The 26,134-nt window shown below is 36.4% G+C and overlaps 1 protein-coding gene across 1 annotated transcript; it reads right to left on the bottom strand.

The window, feature by feature from the left end:
• Positions 1-4,313: 4,313 nt before the first annotated feature.
• Positions 4,314-25,381, bottom strand: LOC6646853 (205 kDa microtubule-associated protein). Its single transcript, XM_023178742.2, has 2 exons — positions 23,588-25,381; positions 4,314-6,376 (listed from the first exon to the last, which is right to left on the bottom strand). Exons 1-2 carry the CDS (start codon positions 25,283-25,285, stop codon positions 4,508-4,510), a joined length of 3,567 nt encoding a protein of 1,188 aa, XP_023034510.1. The 5' UTR covers positions 25,286-25,381; the 3' UTR covers positions 4,314-4,507.
• Positions 25,382-26,134: the final 753 nt, after the last annotated feature.

The following is a 26,134-nucleotide window of genomic DNA, read 5'->3' as shown; positions in this document are numbered from 1 at the left end:
TGTAAACAACATTTTGTCGATTCAGCAAACACATTTCGCTTATAAATTCATTGTTGGCCAAATTCGAGAAATTTGCTAAAAACTCGTTGGGGATAAACATGAGAAAAAATTGTAAATTTACAGCACGTACACAAATGGCTGTGTGTGTGTGTGTGTGTGTGTGTATAACACACATCTCCTCCTTCTATTTACTTTTACTGGCCCAAAATGATTCATTACACTTGGCGCACTTGGACCTCAGATGATTCATGCCAGCCAAGTCATTGAGCGCACGCAAACACTACATTTCATCTTCATCGTTCTTTCGTTGGCCGCTCCCATTGTGCTCAATGCTCAAAGGCAACTAACCAAACCAACGGACTAGTACGTCTCGTCCACTACGGGGTGTGCCATAATTAGCGCAATTCACCGAACGCTCCTTTTGGGTAAAGGAAGAAATGCACTAATGTGGCTCAGTTGTTGTTTAAGTGCTCCTCTAGGTGCCGCTTGCTGAGAGCATCAACAAATATAACCACAAATGATTGATTAAATGCATTTAGCTCCCTGTGCTGGGTCAAACAGCATGACAATTCTCTATTAATTGATTATTATACAGTCATCAAATAATTTTCTTGGTATCATAAACTTTCAAATATTTTATAACTCAAGACTCTCAATTGCCAGCTATCAATTCAAGACATGCTTTCCCATTTGCTTTCTTATTTTCTTTAACTTTATCTGTATATCTACTCTTAACACTTTAAACCTTCTCTTTTTTCCTCAAGAGAATCATATTCATATTCTTAGATCATCTAATCCACCATGATGATATGGTAATAAAGTTTAAATTATTTTCTAAAGGGGCTTTAAATTTGAATCCAATTTTTAATCACCTAAATCTTAATCTCAAATAATTACTCCATTTCGTAAATATGTATTCAAAAATCAAGAAATAAAGTAACAAAATTTTCTATAAGAAAAAAAACTCGTAAAAACATTAAATAACGCCATAAAATATTTTTAAAAATGTTGAAAATTTTACCAAAGGTACCTAAAAAATATTATTAAAAATGCGTTAACCAATTTTTTAAACCAATAATTTTCAAATAATTGTATAGAGTACAATTGTACTTTTGATACATTAAGTTTATCTTTGTAAATCTTTAAAAGTCTTGCTAATGTTTCAATAATAGAAAATTGTGGGAAATCCATATATTATTATATCAGTTGGAACAGGGTTATTATATTCAAGAACAGGGATAATAGTCTTCTACTTAGCATCTCGGAGAGTAACCTTGATTCATGATAAGATTGAAAAATTGGATATAGCTTTTAAAAACTAGGCCAACAAAAAAACGCCCCAAATATAAAGCCTTGTTCTATTTCTATATGATATTAGATCTCTTACCTTCTTTGATATTAAGTAAATCAAAAGTAATAGTTCAAACAACCAAGTTTATGTATTTTTTTTGTATATTTTATAACATTTATTAGTAATTAATATTCTGTAATATTTTGTTAAATGTTCATTCAGTTGTTTTGTTTTTGTTTTTTTCGTTTGTTACTACACAAATATGTTCTTGTTGACTGATATATGTATTTATGTATATGGTATGCTATATATATGTATTTGTAGATAGATGTATATCGGTATATAATGTATTTTTGTTTTTATAGTTTTACCATATCTTTTTGTATTGGTATGTATGTATGTAAATTGATAGACTCAATGTGTATTTAGTGTTTAGTTCAGTTGTCCTCTCATTGTTTTGTTGCATTTGATAATCTGATATCTGATCATGTGTGTTTGTATGTGTAAATATATAAAAAAGTTCATTCCATTGACTGACTGAGTGGGTGAGTGAGTGAGAGAGAATGAATTATAACTAGATCTATCAGTTTTCTGGCCTAAATGCAAAGCAAAACGTATGTAAATGCCTACCAATTGCAGAGAGAGAGGAGATCGTTCCCCTTTCTCCGCTGCCATTTCAATTCACAATCCATAATCCTAAAGCGTCAATTATTCAGTTTTGTATTGTATATAATATATATGTATGTATGTATGTATGTAATTGTATGCATGTACTTATGTACCTATTCATTATATCTTTGGGGCAAGTGAATCACTTAATCAGTCTCTCCTCTTGCTTAAAAAACTTGGCTGTGCTAAGTCAGGCAAAGCTAATTGCGGCCATGAAGGAGGTTGATTTGCTTTTAATTGGTTTATGGATTGCTAGGTTTAGGGTTAATGCGGTTGTTTGGTAAGGGGTATCCGGGGTTTTCTTTTGGTCTACGTCTCACTTTTCAATATAGTTATATATCTAGATATATACGTATATGTATGTGTAATAATATTAATAATAATCATACAAATTTGTAACTTATGGTCTTTTAGCAAATTACTAATAATAAGGCAAATGAAAGTGAAGGGCACTGGGGCGTAGGAATTAGGCAAAAAACTAACCATAAAGCAAATTAATAATTAACTTGTTACATATGCATATAGGCTAGATACGTGTATATTTGATTTACATACATATGTATATGTAGAGTAAGTAAGGTCAACGTTTTAGCTCTAGCAACTTAAATACTAATAAGTTAAGTTAGAAAATAAGTTCCATTTATCTTTCCCCCTTTCATTTTTTTGGGGGGTTTTCACTTTTACAAAAGCAGGCAATAATTGGTTTCTCAATACAATAAATTCGAATCGTTGATGCTTTGGTAAGTTCCATCCTCATGGGTACCACATATAGACATACTTTCCCCCTCCTCCTCCTTTGTCCTTTCATCCTTTTCATTCATTTATCCAATTGCAATCCACAATCATTTAAAAATAAAAATTACGAAACTGAAAAATAAAAATTGAAAGAAAAATAAAACAAATCATAATGGTTATTTTTTTAATGTGATTTTTATAGACGTTTTTTTGTTGCTGTTGTTGTTTTTGTTGCTGTTGTTTGTTTTCGTTTTTGTTTCCGTTGTTGAATTTGAATATATAGTAAGTATTTTATATATATTTATAAAGTTTTAAACATAGAGTATATAAGGGATCGGTGCTGGAGTTACATTAAATGTTTTCTTGCGGTCCATAAATGTTTTATGATAACAAATTAAAATATAATAATACAATATTTCAAAATAATATGATTAGAAAATTAATTGAAAAAATAGAAAAAAATCAATTCAAACACAAAACAAAAATGTGAATTTAAAACAAAAACATTAAACATTTTCATTGAGAGATATTCTTTTTGTTTTTTGCATATTTGTTCATATTCTTTTTTTAAACATACAATAATACACTGGGTAAAATTTTTAGTTGTTGTTCATTCTGTGTGTGTGTTTCTTTTTTTGTTTTTAAGTAAATTGGAGGAACGTATTTATCCATGTGCACCCAAGAGTTGACAGTAAAAAACACATAAATTCTATATAACTATATAATTTTTTTTTCATCATTTTTATCATAATTGTTCATACTTTTTTTGTTTAGTTTTATTTATTTTTTTTTTTTTACTGCTTACGCACAGGGGGTAATTTTTTTTAAACTTTTATTATTATATTTTTTTGCTGTTCAAAGGCTAAACTATATGCCAGCTGCGCTAGTTTTTAATTTATATAATTTTTTTGTTGTTTTGTTCTTTTTTGTTTGGATTAGAATTCTATTTTTTTTGTTTGTTTTTGATTTTAAATATTACATTTTTCGATTTTTTAACTACTACATTTCATTGTATACTTGGATTTTTTTTTTGTTTTCTCTTTCAGCATAAAAGTTTGAATAAAATAAAGAGTTTTGAGTTGCATTCTCTAGCACAATGAGCAAAATAAATGATTACAGAGCTTGAGGAACAATTTAATATCAGGACTGCAAAAAGCACTGCTTGGGAAAATTGGGGTTCAGTCTTAAATAGTCGTGTGTCTGTACTTGATTTTTTAATGAATTTTAAAATAGATTTCTTGTGGGGTACTGAACCGCAGTCTTTTTGCATCTCCCAAATGTATATTTTTTTTTTTATTGGGGATAGTGAGGAATGAAAGGCGAGAAGAAACACTTAAATAAATTAGTGAAGAAGAGCACACAAACATTTGTTTAAAATTAATTAAAAATCAAAAGAGTTCTCAAATAGGAATAGCACAAATTGATTGGGTTTGGGTTACACTTCTCTCGCTCTGAACTGAACAAATAATCGTGTTTTTTTTTGTTTTTTTTTCTTCTTAATTGATAACATACAAAAAATTTGTCGAAATGTCGTATAAAGATCGTGGTCGTGCTGGGAATCGGTAGACTTCTCCCGATTGCCGTTGAGGCTCTTACAAAACAAAATTCACAAAAAATGTATTGGTTCGATTTTTACTTTTGCATAATATGTTTTATAATATTAGTAAAGTATTTCTTGGTTGTTGTTTTTTTTTTAGTTTTTAGTTGATTTCTTTTTGCTTCATTTATTCGTTTTTGCATTCCATCTTAGTTTTTCCCCCATCGAACCCCTTTTGACATTAGATGCGGGGTCGAAGTTGCCCCAGGCTCGATTTAGAAATCCAACAATGCAACATCAGCTGCGGCAACTGGTGCCGAATCCTGAGGCTGATGCAGTTCTTCGGTATCGTCATGCAAAATGCCATTACCATTGCCGTTGCCATTGTGAGTTGCCTCCGATTCGACTGGCTCTTGTACCTGCTGCTCCTGCTGCTTGGCCACGCCATTTGTGGCCTTGATGGGCGTGGCGGCGGCTCCTTTGCCCTTTAATCCTGTTGGGGATGTTTTAGTAGTTGCGGATTCTTTGGCTTTCGGTTTCAGCGGCGAGTTGTTGGCACTGCCAAGTGGCTTCAGTGGCGATGAACGGGTTGTGGTCTTCAATGGTGACGATTTGCGCTGGGCGGCAGCAGTGACGCCTGTGCTTGAAGCAGTGCGTCGCGCAGTGCTGGCAGCAGTTGGTCCAGTTACCGAGTGTGTGAACTTGGGTGCTGGTCGTGCTGTGAAAGTCTTTGTTGTCGTTGTGGTTGTGGTTGTCGTGGTGGAAGTGCTGCTGCCATTGGTTGCTCCTGTGGTTGTGGCCGACCTGACTCGCGTGGTGTGAGTGGCGGTGGCAGTGCCTCCGACAGAGCTCTTGGCAACACCATTAGCCAGAGCCTTTGTAGGACTGCGTGCACTTGTTGATGTAGTTGAGGAGGCCGATGTAGGCGCTGCTGTCTTGCGCAATGTGGAGGACAAAGTGCTTTTTGGCGATGGAACCTTCGGTTTCGGGGCTCCAGCAGCTGCAGAAGTGGCAGCCAATCGTGGCTTCACCTGGGCAGCTGAGGAAGTTGTCGTGGTGGAAGAAATTGGCTTACGTGCCGTGGTTGGAGCACTGCGAGTAGCTGTTGGTGCTGTTGTCTTGCTCACCGGAGCTGTGGCTGGGCGTGCTGTGGAAGCGCCTGTTGTGGTCGTCTTAGGTCCGGGTTTGGCTGCTAAAGTACTGGTTAAAGGTTTGCGTGCCGCAGTTGCCGGTTTGGCAGCAGCTCCCACCGTTGATGCCGGCTTGGCTGCTGCTCCTGTTGCTGGTGCAGTTCGTGGGCGTGCTGCAGCCGTCGAGGTCTTGCTTGGAGCTGCAGCAAGTGGCTTTTTGGCAGCAGATGTCGTTGCTGGTTTCGCTTTGGTGGCAGTAACTCCACTCCTGGCAGGCGCTGCTGCTGGCTTCTTGGCCTCAGTTGGTGAGGTCTTGCCGATCTTGGGTTTGGCAACTACAGCAGCGGCTGCCACAGCAGCGACAGCACCGGCTGCAGCTACAGCCGCGACAACTGGAGCTTCAACAGTTGGCTCAGCAGCCACCACTGGTTCGTCCTTAATAGGTTCGCTGCTAATAAGGGGTTCTGCCAAAGGTTCGGGCTCGGCCACTTTAGGTGGCTCCTCCTCAGCAATTAAAGACTGTGTCACAGCAACGATAGGCTCCTCTGGAACTGGCTCTGGAATTGGCTCTTGTTCCTGAACAGCAGCAGGCGCTTCAATGTGCAGAAGTTCCTTTTCAGGCTCCGGCTCGGGCTCTTGTTCCACCTTTGGTGGCTCCTGCTGCTCTGGTATATCAAAGTGCAACACCTTCTCAACTTCCTGCTCCACATGAACTGGTGGCTCTGGTGTAATATGGCTTTCAACGCCATTGGTAAAGTGATGCGTCTCCTCGATCAGCTCTTCTTGCAATTCCAGTGGGTTGTAGTTGACTCCCACGTCCTGAAGTTGGGAAATTGGGGGTTCTTCCAAGTGACTGTCAAAAGCTCCAATAGAAGGTTGCGACTCCGGCTCAAGAGTAAATTTATTCACAATTTCCTTCTCCAAAGAAGCAGCAAATGGATTACTTTCCAGAGTTGAGCTTAAATTATCCACAAAGTCGGCGGCTGCATTGCTTAAGGCAGTATACTCCTCCACCTGCAAATAAATAGATGTAGAAAAAAAGAAGTGGGTGAGTGAGAATGACAGCTCTATGAATAGAAGACAATGGCGTTTGAGTTGACTTGCAGAGATGATGCGCAATCCAATCCAATCCAATTTTCTTCTCTCTTCACACCGATTTCAACAAAAAATGTTAATGCCCTGCACCCAAGAAGATGACTAACAACAATGGGCCAAAAACAAAATCATCATCATCATCATCATCGTCACCCTTCACCCTCGCTCGGCATCGTGCACGGCTGTTAAATCGATAAAAAAAAAAAATATGAAAAACTGAGAAAATTTTGGTTTTTGGGGTCTGTCTACGTTGTCTGTCTACGTTGTCTGTACTCCTCCTCCCCCTCCCCTCTTTCTTGCCTGATGGGTGATGGGTGTCTTTGCAATTGTGCGTTAAGAATATGTTACTTATGGTATTATTGCTAGCTGTCTCATAAAAATAGCTGGATGCAATGCACAGCAAACACAACAAACTTGCCACGGTTTGGGGCAAGCAGCCAACGAAAATAAATCACCAGTCCAGGCGGCGGCATCAGCAGTAAACCGACAAAAATTTCCAGCTAAATAAATAAGAGGGGGAAAGTGCACATATACATATATACATATATCCAATACATACACATGTATATATATTCTTGTACTTATAAGTGAATGATTTTTGGACAGCTCCGCGACAACATGTGGACAATTTAACACTTTGCAATGAGAAAAGACTTCATTTAAGACCAAGGCTTTTTCTACATCAGACCAAATAGGGGAAAATCCCCTTTTGCCTTCTTCGGGAGAAGTCAAGAATTAAACCAATTTATGCTATTGTTAATTCATGTCTATGACGAGCCTAAAATCCAAGCAGCTAGCGCTCTATGGTAGATTTTATTATACTTTATAATATTACTCACTTAAACTTCGTATCAAAAATAATATTTATTCGTAAAAAGAGTTAATAACCAAACGTTGCTTACAAATTATTGCTCCCTTTTCTTTATTAAACCAATTAGCGCATTGATTAATAATTCATTTAATTTGATTAATCAGAATATATTCGTTCATTAAGAGTAACTCATCTTTCTTTAATTAACAAAGGTTAAAATATGCTCTCAAAAATAGTAAGGAAAATTTAAAAATTTATGAAAACTCCTAGAAAAGTGATCCTTTCTAAGCAATATTCGGAAAAAGTTTATTAAAATTGTCTAACTACAGAAATTGTCTTATTTGGTTGCCCATTTGGTGGGACGTAAAGTTAATACCACTTTACCAAGATGACTCAAGCTGTCCGATTCTTGATTTGATGTTAGCCTTTAAGGCCTAAATCGGTTTATATAAAAGTTTAAGTAGTGGAATGAGGTATTTTGGTGAGTCAATTTACCCCAGTTCCATTAGTTTTCCCTTTTTTTGAATTGCATCCCCTTTTGCGTGACACCCAACTGCAGGGAGAGTCGTCGTCTACCACCCTTTTCAGCTGGCTCATTCTGTTTTCATTCTTCTGTCTGCATATTTGGCGAGGGTTGGACAACACGCTTGGATACTACTATATACACACATACATACTTATATAGACAACATTACTAATGCATACAAATTATTATAATGACATCAGCACAGCGGAGCTACAGCTACAGCTCACAATGGCAACGACTTTAACAACTTGTGAAAGTGAGAAAGCAGCAGCAGCACCACCACCAGAAGGAGGCGGAGTAGAAGAAGGAGGACAAGTGTATGTAGACACTGTCAGAGACATGGCCGCCATTGGGCTGTAGGTAGGTAAACCAGCAACGATGACATAGCGGCAAAAACGAAGAGAATCCAAAAAGCAGAAGCAGACCATAGGAACAAGTAAAAATATATAGTCAGAGAGATGTGACAGGAAACGTGTCACTGACTTAGTAGTGTGACTGGGCGCATTAGTTTTGGCTTTGCCACAGAAGAGAGGAAAATTCTGTAGCGACGGCGATGGCGGCGGGGGTATTCACATTTCTTTACTTTTTTTCCGGCACTTTTCTTCTATCTGTACTAGCTAGCACGCAAAAACGAACCGCAGCAGCTCGAAAATGTCATTGACCAGTAAATGCCACCAGGGCAGGCCAGACCAGCCGGCCGGCCGGCCATTCAGTTGCCCACTTTTAGCCCACTCGCTCGTTCGCTTAGCAATTGCTTTCTTTTGTGTTTTGACTCAACTCGGCTTGGCTTGACTTGGACTGTTGCTCAAGCGTAATGGGGTTAAAAGTGAGCTGAAGCGAATAAGTCCAAAAAACAAAAAAACAAAAACTTCCGCACATAAAAATGAGTCATAGACCAAGAGATACCCCTCCTTCTACCACAACTTTCCAACTAAATCCTTCCCTTAATATCTGCTTACATTTCCAAAGACCATTTAATTCACATTTTTGGGTGTTTTGACCTTGTCAAAATCCCCCTTTAAAGCCATCTGGTTACAGGGTATTAAATGCCAAAAAACAAAACACATCAAAGAGCGTTTAAAACTTTGGCTTAGTCAGCTACTAACTTCTTTAGCTCCTCGATGACTCATGCAGCTTGTTAATCAATCATCATCATCAACCAATGATGTAATAATGTACATACATAAATACATAATAATATCTTCTGTACATTCCAAACGATCTGACAATTTCCGTATTTATAGTTCTTTTGTATATCTCTGGTCTTACCTTGGGGCTTGCAGTTTTTAGTCGTTTGGCATTTTATCAAGTATCAAAATAATTGATTTTGGCAGGCCCCAAAGCCTTAGCAAGCAAACGACCAAAAACTTTTGCCGGCCGGTGAGATAATTGTTTATTTATTTGGCTTTGCTTTTGCTCAACTTTTGTTGTTGTTTTGCAAAAAGCTCTTGTGCAAATATATCACAAACATACATATAAATATTTTTGGCCAAATACAAAGTCGTATGATACAGTGAAAACTGTTTAAAGTCAACAAAAACTTTCACATTTTTGTATTTAAACAGACTAATTAGGAAAAACTTTAATGAGACATCTTTACAATTGTTCTCATTGTTAATTATGTCGTTTGATCGTTTTAGTTTGTCAAATTTTAAAAAATGTATTTAATAACATAAACAATTGATAATTATATATAATATTAATCCAAAATATTAATATATATCTTGAAAATTAGTAATTCAGTGAAATTTTCTCGACAAATTTGTGTCAAAATTTTGGTAAATTTAACATATATGTACATTCTCAGATTTTAGTTTGAAAATAGAAATGGCTATCAAAATTAAATATCTTATTTAAAATCTAATCTAGTTTGAATTATATTTCTCTCTGCAGATAAATTAAGTACCAAAAAAAGAAAAGAAATTCTCATCTCCAATGAGTTTGGTCAAATCTTGTTAATCATCTCACAAGCATTATTCCATCTCACATTCATACGATCTCTGAGATGTGGTGGGTGTGTGTGTGTGTGTGAAAATGAGTATGAATGAGTGCCGAAAAGAACAAAACGCAATGATGACATCAACAATTTCTAGCGGCAGCAGCAACAAGCAAGGCCACACCAGGCCAACTCATGTGAATTGTGAATTTGTGTGTAGTTGTTGTTAATGATAATTGTTGGCAAAATGTGCGCAGCAAATATGAAGAAATTGCACGAGCAAAACCGTGCGGCGGTTGACGTCAACTCTCCCTCTCCTTTTCATTTACATTTCTCTCAATCTCTCGCCACATCTACATGGAGGTAAATGAGTGCAAAATTTATATATCCTAACCATAGTAGGGGCATATTTATTATTACATAAAGACAGAGAGATGAAAGCAAACTTATGACCAGCTGCTGTGGTGTGACTCATTGCAACGTTGCCAAGCTAATCAATTCTACTACTCTTATTTTTTTCGTGCTTCTTTAAAAACAATCAACCACTTAATGAACTTAAAGTGGGTCTGCAATTGCATCTGTATCTCATTGTATCTATATTGAAGTACATATAATTGCAATTAAATACTTTTAGGAGAAGGATATACTTTCAGAACATACTCGTATGATATGTATTTCTATCTTAAAGATAAAGAACAGATCTAAATCAATTAAGTCCTTGAGCTAGTTGAAGAACTTTTGATACATACTATGTAGAGATCTTTTAAAAATTAGAATCACTGGCTTTCCTTTTTAAATATTTTTTGAAGGATATTAAAAACTAAGTTAAGTAGATCTCCAAATAGCTTAAACAGCATTAAAAACATTTAGAAGTAGCAATTAATTTTTAGTATTTAGGTAACTATTAACTAAATAGTAAACTTAAGACACTTTACATGTAGTAGAACAAAGAAAAGAAATGGAATAATGTTTTTCTTTAATAGTTTCACATAAAATTTTATGAAAATACGTATTTAAAAAGGGTATAAAACAATCGTTAGAATTAAGTCAGTAAGTTCAATTCACCCCGTGTTTAAAACCAAACACACAAAAATCAAGTTCAACAGATGGCAAACAATTTGAATTGGGATTTTTGTTTTCTTTTTATGGGGCAAGAAAACGACGACGAAGAGTAAAAGTAGAGGAGAAGCTGCCTGATGTCTATAAATTTTCACCGAAAATTTCTACAGAAATGGCATGACAAACGCTAGACAATTTATAGAGTCGCAAATTTAGCTTAATAATATATATAAATAAAAATACAAAAAAAAAAAAAATCACTTGCTATTGCTGTTGTTGTTTCTTGTCTCTACTCACACGGCTCGTTAGACAAGCAGCAAGCAGAGAGGAGACGCCATTAAGCCTAGACAAAAATGGCAATGCAATGGCAATTGGCAGCCCAACAACCTAACTGTTTTTGGCCATACGCACACACACACACACACACAAAGCCACAGACACGCAATAACAATAAAGTATAGCTAAATGTTCAATAATGCGTGCCGCATTAGATACCCAGCCTAAGGCATTTATGTAAATATATTTATCTAACTATCTGAATGATCTATTCCATTCCCTCATCCTCCCTTGCCCTCTCACTATGTAGATTTATATTTGACTGACTGACTAAACAGTCATTGGGCGGTGGCGGTGACACATGCACACACACACACACACACATAGATGAGGGCAACGACAACTTTCAAATAGAATGCCAAATAAAGCGAAAAAAAAACAACCAAAGCCTTCTCTGCATTTTTATTAAATGTGCGTGTACTGAAAATGTGTGTTTTCCTTTACCCTCTATGACAAAACTCTCTGTCCCATGGTCTGTCTATGTAATTTCTATTTTTAAACCAAGAAACACATAAAACTATTTGCAAATAAACAGCAGCTACAAATGTTTGCACATAGGACGACGATGAGATTTGACTTTGACAAATCAGATATCGACAGGGAAAGTATCTTTTAGTATATGGTCAAGATACTCTTATTTCGCAAGAGTCTATATTTAACAACTCTATCTTATTTAACAATAAGAAATAGACTTATTTGAATTATAAGTTTAGAGAAGCAAAGTTTTTAAATTATATCTAAGACCTATAAAAAGTGATCGCCAAAAGGCAACAGAATTAATTTCATCTAAAATCTCAACAGATTAGTGTAAAAATAACGCAATTATAGTTTGTTGTTAATCGAGAAATATTATTGGAAAATTATATACATAAATCGTATATCTAAATAATTATATATTAGTTTCATTGGATCTACAAATTGTAAAAATAAAACTCTTGTGTTTTGGAATTTAAAAATTTGTTCTAGAAATATTTTAATCTTATTTCCTCTGATAAAAATCGTTTTAACTGAAATCCCGTGTATATAAAAGCCAAGTAATTACAAATTCCAAGACGTATCTGTACATTTGTTTGAGTATATTAGTTAACTAATTTCTTGCCACAAATGTTTATGCAAAATGCATAATCTTTCTCTCTCTCCCTGTTTAAGTCATTTCTTTCTTTTTCTTTTTTTTTTTGCTGCACTGTTAACTGTGCCGTGGCAATTATAATGAGCAATGGTAGCTCGGCAGCAATGCTACTATGTTGCAACTGTGTGTGTGTGTGTGTGTGTGCAGAGCAGCAGAGGCAGCAGCAACAACACGCAACATGTTGCCAAGTTTAATTTTGTAATTGTTGTTGCTTTTGTTTTCTTATTTGGGAGCTAGCTGCAACACTTATAAGCTGCACATCATTAATCTTCTATATAATGATTAATGTTTACATTTTATGCTATTTTTCTGCCACCCAGAACCCAGAGGGGTGCGTGGTAGATAGAAGGCAGTTAACTTCTTCTTCTGTGTGTTTTAATTAATTTGTTGCTGTTACCACCTTCTTTAAGTTGTGGCAGCGGAAATGACACATGTCTAGAAAAATGCAATCACACAGTAATTTTCTTTATAAATTCTTTAGCTTACTTCACATATCTTGACAATCAAAAGTAATTCAGCTTAGTCAGTAAAAGGCCAAGACATAAGACTTGTCAATGGACGAACAAATGTGTTGGCCTTGTCTGGGGCGTGGCCAGCAGCAGCAGCCACGGAGCAGTTTCCAAATTCATAATATAATTTGGACAATTAACGACAGTCAGTTGGGACGCCAACTCAACTCATTCAATGACTTATGATGTTGTCATAAATAAAAAGCCACAAGACAACAAAAAACTGTATATAAAATAAAAATTAATAAACGTCAATGGAATAAAGTAGAGGGCTGGATTTATTTTGACTTCAACGCATACTATATACACTTACCAAAACGAACAAACATTTCTGTAGAGTCATTCTGATATTAATAAGGAAAAGGAATCGATCCCTTGGAATGAAAATGCATCAATTGAATTGTCATTTAGACTCAAATTTGAAATCAGATGTGAAATAATACTAACTAAGACCTACTCTGTGCTGATCTTTTCTACGGGTAAATGTGATTCTAACTTAGTTTTAGAAGGCTAAGAAAAGAAGCTAAAAAACCTTTCGTATCTAAATAAGCCTCTAATTATCTATAAAACCCTATAAAGTCTACAAAACTGAGTTTGTATAAAGAAGAGAAGTCTGTTAACTATTATCAAGAGATCATAAAACTAGAATTATCATTAGATTTAAGCTCAGATAACTCTATCTTATGATATAGTCCAACTATCTAAAGAGAAAATGAATCGAAGCCTGGTTTTATCAACTCAAGCTAATAATTAAGTAAATTGCAAGACACTAAACTGATATTTTCTCCTGCCCCCAAAACGTATGTACCCGTTATTTAGTGAGGGTATTGGAAAAAAAAGAACTAGAGACAGCGCAAATTATTGTGTAGGAAAACCGGCAACAAGCAACCACGGCGGCCCTGGCAACATTTTCGCAAGTCAGGCCAAAATGAAGGCAAAAAAAAAACAAAAAGAGAAGAAAATGAAATAAACCAGAGTAGAGCAAATTTTGCGAAACCAAGTTACCAGATGATGACTATAATGATGATCATGATAATGCTGATTATGATGAAGTGCAGCCGTCTGGGGCAACGTGGCAAGCAAAAAACAAAAAAAAAAACAAATAGAATAGAAAGTTAATTATGACTTTTTTTCCCCCCCTTTATCTTCTTTCTTGTTTCTTTTTCTCTATTTTGCTATTTCTTTTTTTTGTTTTGTACTCTTGAGAGTTCCCAAAGTTCCAAAAGAAAAGCCCAACGCGGCGACGACGACGACGCGACTATGGAGAGATGGATGGGATGGATGGATGATGAAGAAACGAATGAGCGAACAAGCAAACTAACTCAGCAGCCGCCAGCCCCACCAAGATGTTCTCTCTCCTTCCTACAACTCCAATGGATTTTGTGGTTGGGTTGATGGCATTTTGTTGTATGCAAAAATATATTTGTAGCTATGTCTATGTAAGTATATTGTGTGTGTGTGTGTGTGTGGCTACTGGAGCGGGGGGAAAAACATTTTGTGAAAGGCTTGTCCAAAATAAATATGAGAAAATACACATTTTTCCCTTTCTTCTGTGTGTGTGTGTGTCTGTAATTTGTTTAGGAAACCGCAAAGAAGCAAAAAAAGATAGAAAAAAGATTAAATTTGGTTGTGAAAAAAAAAAATTATATTAGATGAAACTTTTTCTTCTTTTTGGATATGGGGAAAATTTATGTATACCGAAAGTTATGAGACTAGACATGTGAAGCAGCAGTACATAATGATGAGGACAATGGAAAGAGGGGGTTAATGCCATTTTTGGAAATTTGAGATGAAATTTAAAATTGCGCAGAAAATCATTTTGGCATTATGTACTTTCCACTTTAATGATTTGGTAGGAATGAGCATGCATATGATAATTGTTCACTTCGAAGAAAAAGGTCATGGTCAGAAAAAGGGATTAGAACTAAGCCGAAGCTGTAAATTGCCAGTCATTCGGTTTAGTAGAAACTCTTTTTCAGGGGGATATAATCCTACTGAAGGCAGGTGTTATTGGAACTAAATTTCCAAGGTTATTAGAAACCATAAGTAAGGGATTTTCACATTGACAGGCTAAAATTTGGGAAGTTTAAGAATTTTATGAAATAAAGAAACGAGTAAGTTGGTAAAAGAACCATAAAGCCTGATATATGCAGAACAAAAAGAAGTTCAAACTGAGATTAAGCCCAATTCAAAGTTCTCTCTCTTTCCCTTTTCACTATACAGTAGGTAAATTGCTAAATTTATCTTTTTGCTCTGATGGAAATTCATTTTGCCCCCCAACAATAAAATACCATAACCAATTCTCTTTGTTTCATATCTACGAAATAGAGTGGTTTTTATGATTACCAATTAATTTAGCTGAGATAAATCGATTCAGTTTGATTGCCCCCCACCCACGTAAACTCTTTTCCACCCTCAGGCAGTGCAAATAATTTGCCCTTCTACATTTTTTTTTGTTGCTTTTGCTAACATCAATAGCCAAAGGGGCAAATGTGATAAAGATGCACAGCAATAATCATATAGTATATGTAGATCTATTTATATATGAAGAGATATGGAGGTTTTCAGTCAGCCAAAACCATTAGCCACTACAAGACCAACAACAACAACAACAAAATGTAATAAATAAAAAAATTAAATAATAAAAAAAACAGATAGAATAAAAAATGGGATGAAAATGCGCCGACATGAAACAGACTTAACTGCGCTTTTCGTTTTGCCTTGTGAAAGTACTCGAAAGAAGCAATTACAATAAGACAGATCGACAGACAGACAGACAAAAGAAGGAAGAAGCATAGTGACTGACTGACTGACCACATGGTGGCGGCAATTGCAGTCCAAGACTCTCAGTTCGTTGGTTGGTTAGTTAGTTAGTTAGTTAGATAGATACATTAGAATGGAGCCGCCGCTTGTAGCCATGAAATTGACTGGCTTTGTTGGCCAACAAGCCAATGTTATGGTAGGAAAGCCCAATCAAAACGGTGGAATGTACTCATAATAGCGCAAAACGAACAACAAAAAATAGATATATATATACGTATATATATATGATACAAAAACAGAGAGCCAAAAGAAATTGTTAATAGCACAAATGGTAATAAAACACCTGGCCAAGTTTGGCTCAAGTCGGTTGGCCACACGAACAAAACGAACAACACATTGGGGTTTGGCAGCTCAAGAAGTAAAAGATGAAGAAGAAGAAGACAAACCATTGGCAGAAGCAGCGCCCGTTCCGGCCCCTCAATCATGTGGTCTGTCTGTATCCATATTCCTCTTCTATTCTCCGTAGATACTTCTGCCTTCTACTCTGTATTTTTTTTTGTTCTTGTACTGTATTTTTTTTTTTATTATTTTATGAGTTTTTTAGCATTGGCCTCGGAAGCATTACCAACAGCGGCAGCGGCAGACAAAGGCAAACCAAGTCAAAGCCTTGTGGTTGTTGCTTGCTAATGGCCGCCAGTTGCCTCTTCTTGACCAATTCTTTTACTCTTTCATTCTTCACACTTGGCCTTCTTCTGCTTTACAATAGAATACGCCATCATGCACTATGCACCGTGCAGAAAGCACTAACCATCATCTACGTCATAATATTATATTAAAGATCTGCATAAGCAGATAAACATAATACATGGACGCATTGATTCAATGAAAAGCGTCAAAATATTATTGCTTATGTGCACTCAGATCAGATGAAAGTAGTACCGCTAACTGACTTAGAAGTCCTTTAGTTTCTTCAGAAAGCATTATTATTATCTTAAGTTTAGATATCTTCTTTTCTTTATTAGGAAATTCTTAAAAGGAGTCCTAAGGTAGGATAAAAGACTAACGTGGTCCATATATGAAACTTTCGTTTTATCATTTAGCAAATGAATAAAAGGTTTGGGTTCAGTTGTTTATAAAGAATCCTATTTCTGAAGTTTAAGAAACCATTTAATCTTGTAACTGTCATATCCTGTCAAATCATTGTGCATCCTGAATAATAGACAATTATTTTAGCACGTATTTTAAATTAGAATCCATTCTGATCAATCCATAATCAAATCTAAAAGGCTAAAATTATGAACAACTGATCCTTTTTGCATATTCTGATCAATCCATAATCAAATCTAAAGGTTAATACTGAACCATTGATCTTTTTTGCATATTTATTGACGATAATTTAAAATAAGAAAGTGGTTCTTTCTCATTCCTTAAAAGCCATAGCCAAATTTATGACTTTACCTCTCCCTTTACTTAAACGAATCTGTCCTAGCCCATTCACTTTAAAACATTTGTTATTAAATTTGATGTATGTTTTTTGCCCATTTGCCTGGTTTATGATTAATTAAAGCCAAATTGACCTGCAGGTTCAGGCTAGAAACTTGCAAACCGGTTCAACATTTTCATCATTCTAGGAATTTTCTTCTTTTTTGTTTTATTACAAGAGACGTCGACGGCCCAGACGACGATTTGGACTTAGGGACAAGACAGGGCTGGGCAAAAACATGACGTTTATGTTTATTTATGGCAAAATGGTTTTCAATCTAACTGGCAACTTGTGTGGCGGATTTTCTTCTGCTTTTGATTTGTTTATAACTTAATATAATTAAGTACACACAACAGTTACTATAAATAGTTGTTGTTCCATTCAATTATTGTGTCATAATAATGTTGAATCGTGTTATCGTGGAATGTTTGGATTTCACTATGATTAATTGAAAAATAAGAAATTCGATAAGAGTAACAACAAGTGCAGTAAAAAACTGAAAGCAAACTACAATGGCAAATATTTAATTGAGTGAGTAAGGAAGGAAGGAGGAATGAGAGACGATGAATTTAAAATTTCCAACAAGCTCGAAAAGTAATGAAAATTATGCACCATTTATTTCTTATCTAATAGAAAATATTTCTAACTAATGATCGGTGAGGGCATACATTAGGTCACCCAAGATCTCCTCCCAAATATTAAAACAAAAAAGGAATCATCAGGAAGTGTGAAATAACTATTAAGAGTTTTAATGTGTTTAAAGTGTTTGTTGTTCCGCCATTATTTTTTTTTTTTTTTGCTTTTCCAGCTAATTTTCGGTAAACAACAAAACAGAAGAAAATGTAGTTCCATTTTACCATATAAACTGGTTTTCTTAGATGATCTTTAGAGGCCTCCACACTCCTTTCGCTCGTTATTCTTGCTCTATTTAGGCACATTTGTTGCTATACATTCATTAAATCTCTATTAAAATGTCTCATAAATTTTTCGAACGCGACTAAAACCATGGTTTAAAAACAAGTTAATGGGGCGCGTTCATAGTAGTTAGGATGGGATGGATGAGATCGTTTCTCGATGAATATGTAATGAGACTTCAAATGACTTTCAATTAACGCAAGACTCTATTGAAGTAAAATGCATTGGCATAATAGCGTATCCTAGAAACGATTAAAGCCTATTTTTAAAGAAGAAAAAGTAGACATCCCTCCTCCTCAAGAAAGCAACCAACCAATCGCTGCAGGGGCCAAAAACATGCAAAAAATAAAAATATAAAGAAACACGACAACGACGACATTTTGTCTCAAGAACATTCTCTTTTTCTCCTTCTCTCCCTCTTTCTCGGTCTCTCGGTTATTCTTGTAGTTTGCAAAAAGCTATTGAACTTGGCACTTGGCACTTGGCAGCTAGTAAAATTTTCCGTTTTTTTTTTAGTTGCATTTTAAAAATATATTTCCATATACACTTGGAACAAAGTGCAAATTTCTACCAAAAGTTTCTTTTCTTCTTCATTTTTTTTGTTAACTCATTTAAGTGCAGCGAATTATGTTTGGTGTAAAAATCAATTATATTTTAAAACCGTTTTACGTTGAGGTTTTAATTAAGCTTACCCTCATATTAGAGATCGTATCAAATCTAAGTAGATTTTATTATTTATTTATATATTTTCAGAATATGAGAGAAATTCTATTAAATTTCAAGTCTTTATGAAATGTACTATAAAAATCAATGAACTTTGTTGATATAGAAAATAATATTAACATTTAATATAATTTTTTTAGGACTTTCTTCTAATATGTCGATATTACCGATCTAAACTATATGTTGCTTTTAAAATAATAGCTTTTTCAAGTGTATTCGAACAAGCAGGAAGAGGCCAAGTGAATTCTATCTCAAAATAAAATACACAAAAAGTAAATAAAACCAAAGATGCCAAATGAAAGTGCAAGGCGCTCATAAGTGTCGCCTACGAGAATGAGAGAGAGATCAACAACTGCATATAAATAAATGTAAATTTAGATAACGCACACAGAGAGAAGAGATACAGAACCAAGAGGACATACAGACAGACGGACAAAGAGGCCGCATGAGATATCTTTTTTGCTTATGGTATAACCGCAAGATACTATTCTCCGGGTACATGATGCTGCCGATGATGATGATGCAGTTGCTGCTGCTGCTCGGAGCATTTTCTTTTGAACTGGAAATGTAAAATGCTGCAATTAATCGTCAAGTCGTCTGCTTTGGTCGTCATCAGCTTCATCATCTTCATCATCATCATTGTCGTCGTCGTCGTCGTTGTTGTTGTCCGGGTCGCCGTCAAGTGCTTCTCCTGCCTTTTTGGCAATCAACTCTCTGTGTGTGCTGCATTTACCAACTGAAGCAAGCTTCCTTCAACCCACACACACACGCACACAGACAACTGAACAATCCATATTGCAGTAAGAAAGATTTCCTTTGCTGTCTTGTAATTGTTCTGCTTTTGGCTTTTTAGGGCCAACAGCAGCAGCAGCAGCAGCCTCCTCAGACCTCTCCTTCCCTCTCCCAGTCTAAACGAGTTTTTTTTCGCACATTTTTAGGTTGATATTTTCTTCTCTTTGGGGCGTCAGTTACAATTCACCTTTTGGTTTTTTTTTTAGGTGGGCAGCCTATCTCTAAGCGCACTTGTATCTTATGTGGGCAGACAAGAAGGTTGGGTCTCGGAATAGAAGGCGTAGGATTTGCGACGCCGGCAACAAAATCAGACCACCCGTTGCCATGTTGCCCAATTGCATTATAGAAAAATATACCTATGTACATACATATATGTATTTCTAAAAAATAAAGTGGCGCTTAGGCTTAAGCTTATATATGTCTATCTCGCTCAGGGTATGTGGTGTGTGTGTGTGAACTAAATTGCGAAAATAAAAAACACAAGTGTAGAAGCGCAAGCAACTAATTTTAATTGAGTTAATAATCTTAATGGATTTTTTTTCAGACTTAATTATAGCTTGCAGCAAGAAGAGCAACATGGCAACAATTGCCTTCCTTTTCTCTTTTGTTTTTGCCATTAAAGTTGCGTTTTAACAGCATGCTAACAGCACGTGCCTAAAACTAATACTAATACTAAAAAAAATAAACAGTCTAAGAGCAAAGTCTAATAGCCATTAACAGCGCCATAACAGAGGATTGGGCTAAAGAAATTTAAATTGCCAGACAAAACGTTTTTCATGACCGAATTCTTGTTATAAGTAGATCCAGGCCTGCTTTAAAAATCTATAAATGTTTAAAATCTTAAGGAAATATCTACAAATTTAACGGATTTAACTGAAAAGAGTTTTGTCACGGATTTCCTTTAACTCTACCTCAATTTAAATGGGTCTCCCCCATATCAAATAACTAAAACAATATGATCACTTTAATTATATATAACAATGATAAATTTTTCAGATTGCTGGGGCTTAATTTGTGACTAGTTTGCTGTTTATACTTGACGATCAAATGCCTATATGCTGTATATAATAATCTTCTAGGTTTTTTTAAGTTTCCATATTGTTATAAGAATGTTCGACACACTTATCCGTCTTATTGTCCTTTTAAAAAACCGTAAAAATCAACTACTAACAAGTGCTTCAATATTTGAAAATATCATAGTTTCTTTTTCCTTTTAAGCATGCATTTTATTTGGGTTAATATGCTCCTTTTATGACCTGGCAGGGTATGAACATTTCAACATAAATTTAACTAGCCTTTCTTGCATAATTTATGGACATACAGACATAAAAAAAAACACGTACATATGTACATAGGTTTTTATTATTATATATTTTTTGGGGTCGTTTAGTCAATTGACGCAAAGTTGAACCGACAACTATACAATTTGATGTATAATGTAGATTTGTTTTTTTTATAATAACCATACAGCAGACTCAAACTTGTCAAATGTAAAGCCAGCCCATTGCAAATTTATGTAAATTGCAACTAAACAAACAAAAAGAAAAAAAAAAAAAACAACTTTTAATTATATCATAAAAAGTCATCCAAATAGCAACAATAGCAACAAAAAGTCATGTGAACTACTGTGACATGGCGGAAAAATTTTCTATAGCATTCTATAATTTAGTATTATTTTTTGTTTGTGTGGGAATCGAATCTGTTTGTTTCATGGCTGAGTCATCAGCCAGACGCGTGAATTGTTTTACGTTTTAGAAATTTCTAATTTTCTGTTTTGCTAAAAAGTGCAAGGCGAAATTGTTTGGGTTTATAAATAAAATCAGTTGATAAGATTAACAAGATAGAGATTAGAGAGAGAGAGAGAGAGAGAGGGAGAAAACGGAAGGGGTAAGTTTGAAGATAGAATTACATACAGATATTTATGTTAATTGACTTAGATGAGCATCATTAACAGTAGCTGTCAATAAATCAATCATTGACCAACAAAAAAAAAACAACTTAATGACCAAATTAGCCACTTGAAAATTGCTTTTGTTAATATATTGTTGATAAAAAGCAAAGAACAAGAAACAAAATGCTGGCGGCAACATTTTTATTGTTTACAAGATTGTTTTGGTGGGTGACAAGCTGTCTGATGGGGCCAATTTATTGTTTTTGTTGTTGAGTTTTGTATAAGGCTGATAAAATAATCAGAAAATTTGTTTCAGACACGAAAGGAAGACGACGACGACGACAATAGAATGAAATGGTGTAGCGTGCCACCGGCGAATTTGATAATAAATCATAAATCTCATAAATCAGGGAAAAACTGATTTTGGGTTTAGGGAAACAAATCCCCATTTTGGGTGTCCCAATCTATGGATGGGACACGGCGGACATTCACTAAGTTATGTATAGGCAAATTTAGCCTAGTTTTATTTCATTTTTCCACATACCGTGGACATGGGCGAAAGGGTATATACAGGAAATCCCACAGCCAAATGACAGAAAGAGAGAAGAGTAAAAGAAACAAAAAAGAAAAAAAAAACGAATCACAACATGCAAGCGAAAAACTGTATATGTGACCCAATTAAAGAACCCAAAGCTATCTATTGTTGTAGTTGTTGTAATTATGAAAGCTTGTGCATGTGTGTGTGTGTGCATTGGAGCTGGAATTTGCAACGAAGCGAAAAGGTTGGCTCTTGCAGCCGCCAAGTTAACTGTTATGCTCATGCAGATTGCAGACGCCAAAAAGAGAGAAAGGGAGAGAGAGAGCGACATAAACAACGCGGGAGAGTGAGCTAAAGATAGTAAGATAAGAAGAGAGTGAGTGGGGAGTGAGAGAGTGCGAGAGAAAGAGAATAAAGTTTCAGCTGTATTGGAAAGTACATACAAGAATATTGCATTGACCAACACAAGACCAAGAAAATAAAAACCAAACGAAACGAAATCCAATTGGAACGGAAACCCAAAAAACAACAAAAATTGAAATGGTGGCAAGGGGTCAACAGCACTTAAATATAGAAACAAAAATAACTAAGCAACCCCTTGGGGTTTATTACCGCCACCCTTAATTATTTAAAAATTGAAATTTAAAGCAAACCCCACCCAAAAAAATACAAGAGACATCAGCAGGGCCAAGCCTAAAGCTTTAACACCACCACCAACAGAAGGAACACAGACACACACACACACATCGAGACACAAAGACTGAAACACTTACGTGTCCTGTTGAGTGTAAAAATTGAGTGGCAGTCGACCCGAGACCTGAACAACAGCAACAACAACAACAGTGGGGGGATGAGAGCTATGTACTGTGTGTGTATTTGGAGGAATGAGACCGAAAACGAGAACGAGGGCGAGGACGTGAACGAGGACAATGACGAGAACTTGGCAACGGAAACTTAATGCAAGTTGAGAGAATGAGAGAGAGCGAGCGAGCAAGTCGAGAGCAAGTTAACAACATACACGCACACTCACACCCACACCCAAAACGAAGCCCAAATGCAATACAGTAAAGACTCGTTATTACAGAACAATAAGAAATTAAATTAGTTAGTTCTAAATAACAAGAAAAACCCTATAATTTTAGTGGCACATCCGAAGAGTTTCTATCAACGATCAAGAATTTTGAAGAATTTGATTCACAATTTCGAAAAATTCATTCTTATAGGTAATTTCTTTTGTCTAATAAGCCCAATCAGCATATTATTTTGTAAAATTTCATTAAAGCTTAAAAAAAAAAACAAATAGTTAAAACTTCTTGCCATATGCTTAACCTTACTATTAAAAGTTTTAAAAGTAAACTAAAATAAAATATGTGTACTCTACAGAAACTTTAGAAAGGATGTGAGATGAAAAGACAAAAGGCACAGGGATTGGCACATGCACATGGCCAGGAGCTGCTGCTGCATGAATAGAGAAAGAAAGAGAATGAGAGAGAGAAACAAAGGAGTGTATACCAACAAATTTAATGATTTCTCTTTAACAGAGCCAGGTGAGGGCAAGGAAACTGAACGGAAACGAGACAGGAAAAATTAACACACTCGCACACACACACACACACACATACGCTCAGGGTTGGAATAGACGACGAGGATGATGACTTGGAATTGTTTTCAATGACTCATGGACAACTCCAAAATGGTATTTCTCTCTATTTCGCTTACCTGTGGCGGAGCTCCGACTGTGAATTCTAGTGGACCATCATCATTGTGCTCAAGTAAAGCTTGCTCCTGGATCAAATTCGTGCCGGTTTTTTGATACTCTTGTTCTTCGAGAGGCTCCTGCTCCTTGGTTTCCTCTACCAGATGTTTCTCTTCAGTGGATGATAGGGGAGATGGTGTTATGTCTACCACAGCGGCCTCTTGTGGCTCCAATTCCAGCTTGGTCACAGGAGTGGAGTCTGCTGCTTCTGGACTAAATAATGGAGCACTTGTGTCCAACAAAAGGCTCTGATTCAATTGATCTGCTGCTGCCAGATTGAAGGGATCCTGATTCTCACTTGAAGTGTGCTCAAGATAGAATGATGCCTGCATAGGATCCTGGGCAGCAAATAATTGATGCTCTGGCTGTTGCTGCTGGTGCTCCTCCTCCTCCTCCTGGAGTTCCTCTGTGGAAGGTGATTGCGAAATGTGTTCCTTTTCCTCGACATGCAGCAACTCCTTTTCAGCGAATTCATCATCCAGCTGAGTGTTGATGGGCAGAGGCTGAACTGAATTGAGAATGTCCTCGATAGCGGATGCATTATTATGTTCAGCATAGAGGGATCGATTCATCACATCCTCTTCAGTTGGTGTAGCTGGTGCATCCAAATCGACACTTGTTTCGGGACCATGATCCAGAATGATATCAGCAGAATCTCCAGCTCCATTTAAAAGCTGTGGCTGCTGCAACTCTTCCTGCTGCTGCTCCTGACCAAATACATCATCGGCCTGCTCCAACTCATGTGGCCGCTTGGCTGCCTCATTATCGAATTCCAGTTCATCGGGCACATTGATAGCATCCATATTGACACGATTGGAACCCTTGCGTGGACTTTCCGCCACTAGGTCATCCAAATTCACTCCACCGGCTATCAGTTGATGGGGATTAATGTGACTTTCCGGTATGGGTGAGGGGGAAGTGGGCTGGGAGCCAAAGTTTGGCACAAATTCCATAGCATTAGGATTCAGTGCGAGTGGTGATTGATTTGCAGCGGAAAATGGATCGTTATTCTCTTTATTATCGAAGCCGCCTTCATATTGGGGTGCAGGTTGATGCTCACTCAGGCTGCTGGTGGTGCCACATGTGGTGGCCACCGAACTGGGTTCATCCTCATCCTCATGATGCTGCTGTTGTTCATGGTGTTGTTCCAGTTGTTGTTGTTGGAATTGTTCTCCGACCAACGGATGGATCAATTCGTTATCCTTTTCCTTTATCTCACCTGTAGATGTGGTCGTTTCGGTATTGGAATTTGTTGAGAAATCATTATCATTGTTTTTAATGACCTCAACTTCATCCTCCTCCCCCTCCTCATAGTCGATGGCACCAGGTGGAGCCGCTGCTCTACCATTGCCCACCACAATTGGATCCAAATTTAAATTCAAACTCAAGTCATGATGAAGCTCATCATCGAGTTGAAGTTGTTGTTGTTGTTGGAGTTGCTGCTGGTGCTTCTCGCTCTGCTGCACTTCTTGTATGTATTTCCATTCCTCATCGTCTTCGTCGTGCTGCTGCTGCTGTTCATCCGATTTTTGAGGAGGCACCACCATCAAGTCACCGGCAACATCGGCCACTTGACCGGCGCCAGCAGCCATTTGCAGACTCTCCGCGAGGCGATTTTGCAGAAAGTTATCAAACTGAGCGTTATTATCCTCGTGTTCCATTTTTTCGCGTTTATCTCTTTGTCTCTTTCGCTATGTAAGGCTTTGGCTCTCTCTCTCTCTCTTTCTAGCTGCTTCTCAGTCAGTCCTTGGCTTTTTTTTTTTGTTTTATTTTTGTAATAAAGAAAATGTATTTCCTTTTTGGGAAAAGAGAAATGAGCCCAGAGATAAATTTAAAATTTTTTTATGATTCAGCTTTTTTTGCCGCTCGTGATTCACACGCCACTGCTTTGCGCTTTTTTTCCTTTTTTTTTGTCGGTTTCTTCTTCCTCTCGCTTTTTGCTTTGCTGCCTTTTCTTGCAAATTCGCCTCACATATACACACACAGCCACAGAAGAATCACACACGCACAGGCCGAGAGGAGCGTTTAGGGAGGAGAGACGAGTCACGAAATTATTATGCTTAATTTTTCTTTTTCGGTTTTTATATGTTTGAATTGTTCGCCTTTTTTGCCGAACGATGTGCGCACATACGACCTCCCAGCTCTAAAACAAAATTCACACTCACAAAATAGCGATGGCACTACCGATGGCACTATCGAGGTGTCACCATCGATTGTTTTTGGCCACTATCAACAAGTGTTGCCAGATCAATGCACATTAGTGTTACCAGATACCTAAAAATGTAAATATTTTTGCTGTGATATATTCGCCGTAACTTTTTGCCCGCCAAATTCACACTGATTTCTAGAGATAGAAATAACATCGATGTTTTTGTATTTTTATAAAACATCGATGTTTTTTTCTCTTTTTTTTTGAATTTAGTTTGAAAAGGTTTGTTTCTAATTTACACTTAATATTATCTTTTTACAAAGTTTCTTTAGGGTTGTTTATTGGACACATTGAAAGCTTC

The sequence above is a fragment of the Drosophila willistoni genome, chromosome 3R, assembly GCF_018902025.1.
Source record: "Drosophila willistoni isolate 14030-0811.24 chromosome 3R, UCI_dwil_1.1, whole genome shotgun sequence".
In the NCBI taxonomy this organism is placed as follows: Eukaryota; Metazoa; Arthropoda; class Insecta; order Diptera; family Drosophilidae; genus Drosophila; species Drosophila willistoni.
Note: the sequence above shows the minus strand (reverse complement) of the source record. Positions and strands in the feature narration are given on the sequence as shown.

What these genes read in the sequence shown, in the direction of transcription:
- LOC6646853 (XM_023178742.2), bottom strand. Translation starts at nt 25,285, where the DNA reads ATGGAACACGAGGATAATAACGCTCAGTTTGATAACTTTCTGCAAAAT. An exon ending in CAGTCGGAGCTCCGCCACAG is followed by an intron (nt 6,377 to 23,587) that starts GTAAGCGAAATA and finishes ATTTATTTGCAG; the next exon opens with GTGGAGGAGTATACTGCCTT.